This window comes from Cucurbita maxima, unplaced genomic scaffold, assembly GCF_002738345.1.
Source record: "Cucurbita maxima cultivar Rimu unplaced genomic scaffold, Cmax_1.0 Cma_Scf00033, whole genome shotgun sequence".
NCBI classification, from domain to species: Eukaryota; Viridiplantae; Streptophyta; class Magnoliopsida; order Cucurbitales; family Cucurbitaceae; genus Cucurbita; species Cucurbita maxima.
Genome location: NW_019272049.1, coordinates 1,553,193 through 1,559,965, shown reverse-complemented (window position 1 = coordinate 1,559,965; position 6,773 = coordinate 1,553,193). Strand labels below are relative to the sequence as shown.

The 6,773-nt window shown below is 38.4% G+C and overlaps 1 protein-coding gene across 1 annotated transcript in view; it reads right to left on the bottom strand.

The window, feature by feature from the left end:
* Window positions 1–1,653: 1,653 nt before the first annotated feature.
* LOC111467138 overlaps window positions 1,654–6,773 on the bottom strand; it is a 37,848-nt gene continuing 32,728 nt past the window's right edge. The window contains exons 18-24 of the mRNA XM_023111915.1: window positions 6,645–6,751; window positions 4,117–4,218; window positions 3,900–3,996; window positions 3,689–3,808; window positions 3,371–3,612; window positions 3,142–3,285; window positions 1,654–1,973 (exon numbers count right to left, since the gene is read on the bottom strand). Of these exons, the coding sequence (XP_022967683.1) occupies window positions 1,791–1,973; window positions 3,142–3,285; window positions 3,371–3,612; window positions 3,689–3,808; window positions 3,900–3,996; window positions 4,117–4,218; window positions 6,645–6,751 (995 nt within the window). The 3' untranslated portion in view covers window positions 1,654–1,790. The remainder of the gene's footprint in view (window positions 1,974–3,141; window positions 3,286–3,370; window positions 3,613–3,688; window positions 3,809–3,899; window positions 3,997–4,116; window positions 4,219–6,644; window positions 6,752–6,773) is intronic.

Below are 6,773 nucleotides of genomic sequence, written 5' to 3'. Positions count from 1 at the left end.
AACAAAAGCCTCAAATAATCCGCTCGACTAGAAGAAGAATCAAACGGAATCTACCTGGAATACGAAACGCGGAATACAGAGCCGAAGACGCGTGAGAAGGCAAGGCGAAAGCGAGGATAAGCTCTGTGCGTATGAGTGGCTGTATGACGGAAAAGATCTTCCAGAGTTTCGACGAACAGATTTAGGCTCCGAATCGGCGGCACATAGAACGTCAATGGCGCTGCCGAGAAAGCGACGGCGAAGAACAGCTGAAGCATTGGAGCTTTCCTTGGATCAGAGATTAAAAGAAGAAAAAGAGAAAAAACTACAAAAATTGACGGAACTTCGAGCGAAGGATTGCAAGTGAAGATCGAAGATGAAGGATGAACTATTGTTTATCCGAATTGAAAACGGTGGGAAAATTGAAGGAATGAGAGCCCACTGGAAGGGATTTCTTGCTCTGGTTTTGTTTGAAAAGAGGACAATGGAGAAATTGTAATTAAGTAGCGTTTGGTGGAGTGAAGCTCATCATTTATAATATTTTAATTCTTATTAGAGCAAATATTTTGCCTTTTCTCTTAAATAATATTTTCAACCAAAAGTCAAACGTTCAAATTCTCGTTCCCTATATTATTGATCTTAAAAAAAAAAAATCGAAGGAAAGAAAAAAATAAATAAATAATAGTCTCGAGGTTAATTAATAGGATTAACTTTAAATTTAGCATTAATTCTCTCAAATATATCTATAAAATCCAACTTCGATTATTAATTCCTAAGGGTTTTCATATGACATGAGAACTTAACGAATTTGGACTATTCAATCGAAATAATAAAAATTGAGTTAGATTAGATTTTTTTTTTTTTTTTTTTTTTTTTTTCGGTTTGGTTTGAGTTGTGTTGACTTTTTGACATTTTTTTGGTTAGGTCAACCCAAAAGCGAGATTACAACCCAACACAGCCCTACGTGCTTTAAAAGGATGTTAAAGATTAAAGATGTAATAAGAATATTAGACATTTATGTAACGGATGTTTGTGATATGTTGTAACTTGTGAATTTTTTATATTTAAATTTTATGAGATTTAATTATTAATGTAACACGTATTCTACTAGATTTTCTTAAATAATTAAAAAAAAAACTCAACCTAATTCGAGTGTTAGATTGGACTGAATTGTGAATTCTATTTTGAATTGTTCAAGTTACCAACCCAACCAATCTGAAATTTTGAATTAATTCCCTCGATCCATATAAATTATATTTCAAAGTGCATGATGAATGAGTTTTGGCATCCATTGTTGGCATCCATGGTCCAAAAAACCATTTAGAGATATCTTCGAGCATACATACATTACCTCTCTAACAAGTTTGGTATGAACAAAAAAATGGGAAAAATATCGAATGGCTTCAAAATCATGTCAATTCTATTAAGAAACATAGTAACTAGTATGTCGGTATATCCACCATTGGTAGATTACGGATCTAAAACTAAACCTAAAATTACATCGAGACAATTAGAGGAGACATTTTTAAGAATTACGAACATTATATTATTTATCATATTTAGTATTTAAACGTGCTAATGTTTCTAATTTAAAATAATGATCAACTCGAATATAACTCATCTAACTAAGACAGGTCTTCAACTCCGAAGACCTCCGAGATTTAAGGATTCAAATTTTCACACCAAAATCAATTCTTTTATATATATTAAAAACATCAAACAAAATAATGCTAATTTCATAAGAATTTACAATAATCCCATTTAAACATATTCTTATCGCCACATGGGAAAGATGAACAACGCATACGAACTCAAGGAGAAAGCAAACATTGGAGCATTTTCTGGCAAATTTGTTGGACCTCAATTGAAGGATCTAAAGAAGATACACTCGACAGCACATCTCTTGCTTCTAGTAGTTCTCCAGAAATACAGTCCAAAATTGGATCTTCACTTGACATGAGGGATACCATCAGCTTAGCACCAGCTATCCTTTCCTGATGAACAGAGTATAAAAGCAACCACATATTAAAATACAATCTCTATCCTTAGCAGAACAAATAATCAGCCGCCGAGAATGTAACCGTTCAAACCCACCGCTACCAGATATTGTCTGATTTAGCCCATTACGTATCGACGTCAGCCTCACAGTTTTTAAAATGCGTATGCTAGGGAGAGGTTTCCACACCCTTATAAAGAATGTTTCGTTATCCTCCCCAACCGATGTAAGATTTCACAATCCACCCCCCTTCAGGGTCCAGCAACTTTGCTAGCACTCGTTCCCTTCTCCAATTGATGTGAGATCTCCCAATCCACCTCCCTTCAGGGCTCAACGTCCTTGTTGACACACCACCCAATGTCTGGCACTAATACCAACTGTAACAGTCAAAGCCCACCGTTAGCCGATATTGTCTGCTTTTACCCATTACGTATCGCCGTTAGCCTTACGGTTTTTAAAATATGTCTGCTAGGGAGAGATTTTCCACATCCTTGTAAAGAATGTTTCGTTCTCCTCCCCAACCGATGTGGTATCTCACAATCCACCGTCCATAATGGCCCAGCATCCTCACTGGCACTTGTTTCCCTCTCCCATCAATGTGGGATCTCACAATTCACCCCTCCTTCAAAGCCCAGTGTTCTCGCTAGCACACCGTCTGGTGTCCACCCCCATTTGAGGCTCAGCGTCCTCGCTGCACACCACGATATCTGGCACTGATACCAACTGTAACAGCCCAAGCGATAGAAAATATTTTCTGTTTTGGCTCATTACGTATCGCCGTCAGCCTCACGGGTTTTAAAACACGTCTACTAGGGAGGTGTTTCCACACCCTTATAAAGAATGCTTCATTCTCCTCCCCAACCGATGTGGGATCTCACGGAGAATCTTTTATAACTAAAGTCTTCTAATGATTGTTAATCATTAGAAACCTCTCCTTCTATAGTATTCCTTTAGCCTTGCTTTGGATGGGGTTAGGTTATATCTACCCCAGACATCTATGTTGTTCTTTCAACATCTATTAAGGAATATTACGTTTCTTATAAAAAAAGGGGGGAAAAATAAAAAAAACAGCCGAAAGTCTGGTGATATGATTATGATGAATAGAATAAAAACAGCATTTACTGAAACTACTATGCATCATCTCTCATTTACGTCTAATTCTATACCTTTTCTTGCCCACTTTTCAGAGCGTTTACTGAGACTCTGAAAATATCATTAGCATAAGGTAGAATAGCTGACTTCAGATGATATACGGCTGAAAAGATGACTCCAATACATGCAGCTCTAATATCTACCTGTGTACTTGTTACCTACAACATTTGACACCCTCATGAGAATCCCAAAAAAATGAACATGGAAACACAAAAAATCAATCAAACCAGATAATGAAGTAACCTTGGCAAAAGAAACGAGACGTGGAAGAACTTTTCTAGCAAATCGTTTCTTCCTCAAATCTGAAAGCTTTTGGCAGGCACTGATGAGCACATTTGCCATGCAGAGGCGAAAGGATACAGGAGTAGAATTGTCGGCTGTGTTGTACTTCTGGTCCAAATCATAGGTTGAAACTAGTTCCTTTCTACCATCTATTAATTGATGGATCACATAACCCAGAATCGAACCTTTTACGGAGGCATGCCCTGTACGTTCAGCTCGTAAGGTCAGAAATCCACAAGAACTAATATATAATATACTTTACATTGGAAAATCAGTCACCTTTCTTCTTATCAAGGTCAATTTTTTCCAAATTGGAGGTGCTGCAAGTGTTCGGAGCTTGTAGTTCAGCACATATCATCAAAGCCATGCAATCAATGCACCCATGTTGTGATTTGGAAACTGATACATAAATTAAAAAATAATAATAAATCAGAGACCAGGATACTGTAGAGTAACGAAGAAGATAAATCCAGATAATATGTCAACATACCTTCATCCCCATCCTGAGACGGCCATGATAGAACTACTTCCAAGGTTTTCACAATTTCAAATATGTCGAAATGTGAAGACATATGCTCGCCTCTTACCTATAAACCAAGAGAAATTGTATTCAGTAGCTGTTGTTCAAATAGATGAGAATATGCAAGGTCGTAATGCAAAACAGCAGGTTTCCATGGACATGATAATGTTGACAGAAAATTAATTACCGCAAGGGACGTGCACATCGAAAAAAGGCAGGCTTTTATTCCTGGTATATTGTGAGAACCCACTGCATCTTCTAGTACCAAGCTAACATAAGGATAAAGCACCTAGAGAAAACAAGGATGTCAGGAAAATTAGAACATAATTGACTTATACATTAGATAGCAAAAACATCATGTTCGTATTATCTAAGGGCACCTGCGTAACGCTCATACGATCCACTCACGAACTCACCTACCTAATATATCTATTTGCCAACCCTGGAGAAGCTTCTCTGTAATTTTCTGTGGAATGTAGCAAATGACAGGAAAGGATTGCATTCCCTCCGAAAGGAAAATGTGCAATTTCCTATAATAGGAGGGCTGGGAATTGACGGAATCCTTCCCTAGACTATTTCCACGCTCTCAGAAAGAAAGGGGCCATCACAGACCTTTGGAACCACGACATTGCTTGCTGGAATTTGGGTCTGAGGCTGTAACAACCCAGTAGAAATAATAATAATAAAAAATCCAGTTGCTGGAAATTTGGTAATTTTCTAGCTACTCGAAGGATGTTTCTTGAATATCAAACCGTCCATCATCCTTCACCAACTTCTTCACCAAATATGCTCAAAATAACACTCTAATAGTCCCCGGAGTGTCATTGAATTTAAGAGGTGTTATGAAGATTGATCCTAGAGGAACTTTCACAACCAAATCCATTAGCATTAACATTACATCCAGAGGGGCTCAATCTTACAGATCCTATGCACTTATCTTTGGAGGGGGAAAATACCCTAAGAAGATTGAACTTTTCATATGGGAGCTGTGATGGATGCATTAAACCCAATGATGTCCATCAGAGGAAAGCTCCTTCATTGTCCATCTCTCCAAGTTGGTGTATCCTCTGTCGTGAAGATGCAGAATCCATCCAGAATCTTCTCCATTGTTGTCCATTTGCAGAGGTTTTCCAGAAGAACATCCTACTGACTTTTTATTGGTCCACTGCCCTCCCAGGTGACCCATAGATACTACTGGAATCATTACTGATTGGTCACCCGTTTTGCAAGGAAAAAGAAATCACGTGGTTAAATTTCATCCGTGCTTTCATTGGGTTTATTTGGTGGGAAAAAAATTGTCAGCACATTTGAAGACCAATTCACAGTTTTTCTTTTATTGTTCTCGGTAAAACGTATCTTTCTTTGCTCTCTTGTTATATTCACTCCTTAATTTCATAATTATTGTAACAGCCCAAGCCCACCGCTAGTAGATATTATCCTTTTTGAGCTTTCCCTTCCAGGCTTCCTCTCACGGTTTTTGCGTCTGCTAGAGAGAGGTTTCCACACCCTATAAGAAATGTTTCATTCCCCTCTCCAACCGATGTGGGATCTCACAATCCACCCTCCTTGGGGGTCCAACGTCCTCGCTGGCACACTGCCCGGTGTCTGGCTTTGATACCATTTGTAACAACCCAAGTCCACCACTAGTAGATATTGTTCTCTTTGGTCTTTCCTTTCTGGGCTTCCCCTCAAGGTTTTAAAACGTGCCTGTTATGAAAAGGTTTCCACACCCTTATAAGGAATGTTTCGTTCCCCTCTCCAATCGATGTGGGATCTCACAATCCACCCTCCTTGGGGGTCCAACATCCTCGCTAGCACACTGCCCGGTGTCTGGCTCTGATACCATTTGTAACAGTCCAAGTCTACCGCTGGCAGATATTCTCCTCTTTAGCATTTCCCTTCCAGGCTTCCCCTCAAGGTTTAAAACGTGTCTGCTAGTGAGAGGTTTCCACACCCTCATAAGGAATGTTTCATTCCCCTCTCCAATCGATGTGGGATCTCACAATTATAGTCTCACTTCTCTCATAGTCCATTGGAAAAGTTTTTTTTTTGTAATTCCTTTGGCACTGAGAATACCTACTTTTGTAATTTCATACTTTCAGTGAAATGAATGAAGGAATCTATAGTTTTAGATGAATTCAAACCCATGGCTTCAAATAGAACCTTTTTGAAGTTCTATGCAGGGATGAGACCATAAAATAATGTTATGTAGAATCACAGTATTTAAAACGACAATCCTTTTAGCATTCTGAACCAGTACTCAAACAGAAGAAAAAAGTAAGTGCTCAGCCACAACATTCCCAAAAAGATAATGAAATGAAAGGTGAAATTAAGAAAGATAGATTTCCAAGGAATTATATAATAGATCCTAGAACGTAAATAAATGTACTCCATAATTGATCAGAACTACGCTTTTCAATCAAGGCTAGTAGCCTCATGTACATGTCATATTCAAAATGTGCCCTCTGCCTTCAGAAATATATGACACTGTAAAGAATGAAGGTGGAATAGTCAAGAGTAGCTACAAATGTCATACTTTGGAGAATGCTTACTGTTTAACTAAAACCAACAGAATCAGGGATACATATGTTCAGAACTCCTTGTCTAATATCAAGCATCATGCAATAGAAGATATTAAAGAAAACATCATCCGCATATTTAAGCAATTGTACATCTTGATAACAATCTAGATCAGGTAAAACTGTAGTGGTATACCTGGGGATGAATGCGCCCACACAACTCAGCAGCCAGCTTCCGTACATCATCAAATTCAAACTTGGAAAAGGCCCTGTAAAATCGGGTAGAAAACATCAGGCACAGCGCTATTCCAGAACCCCCCCCCCC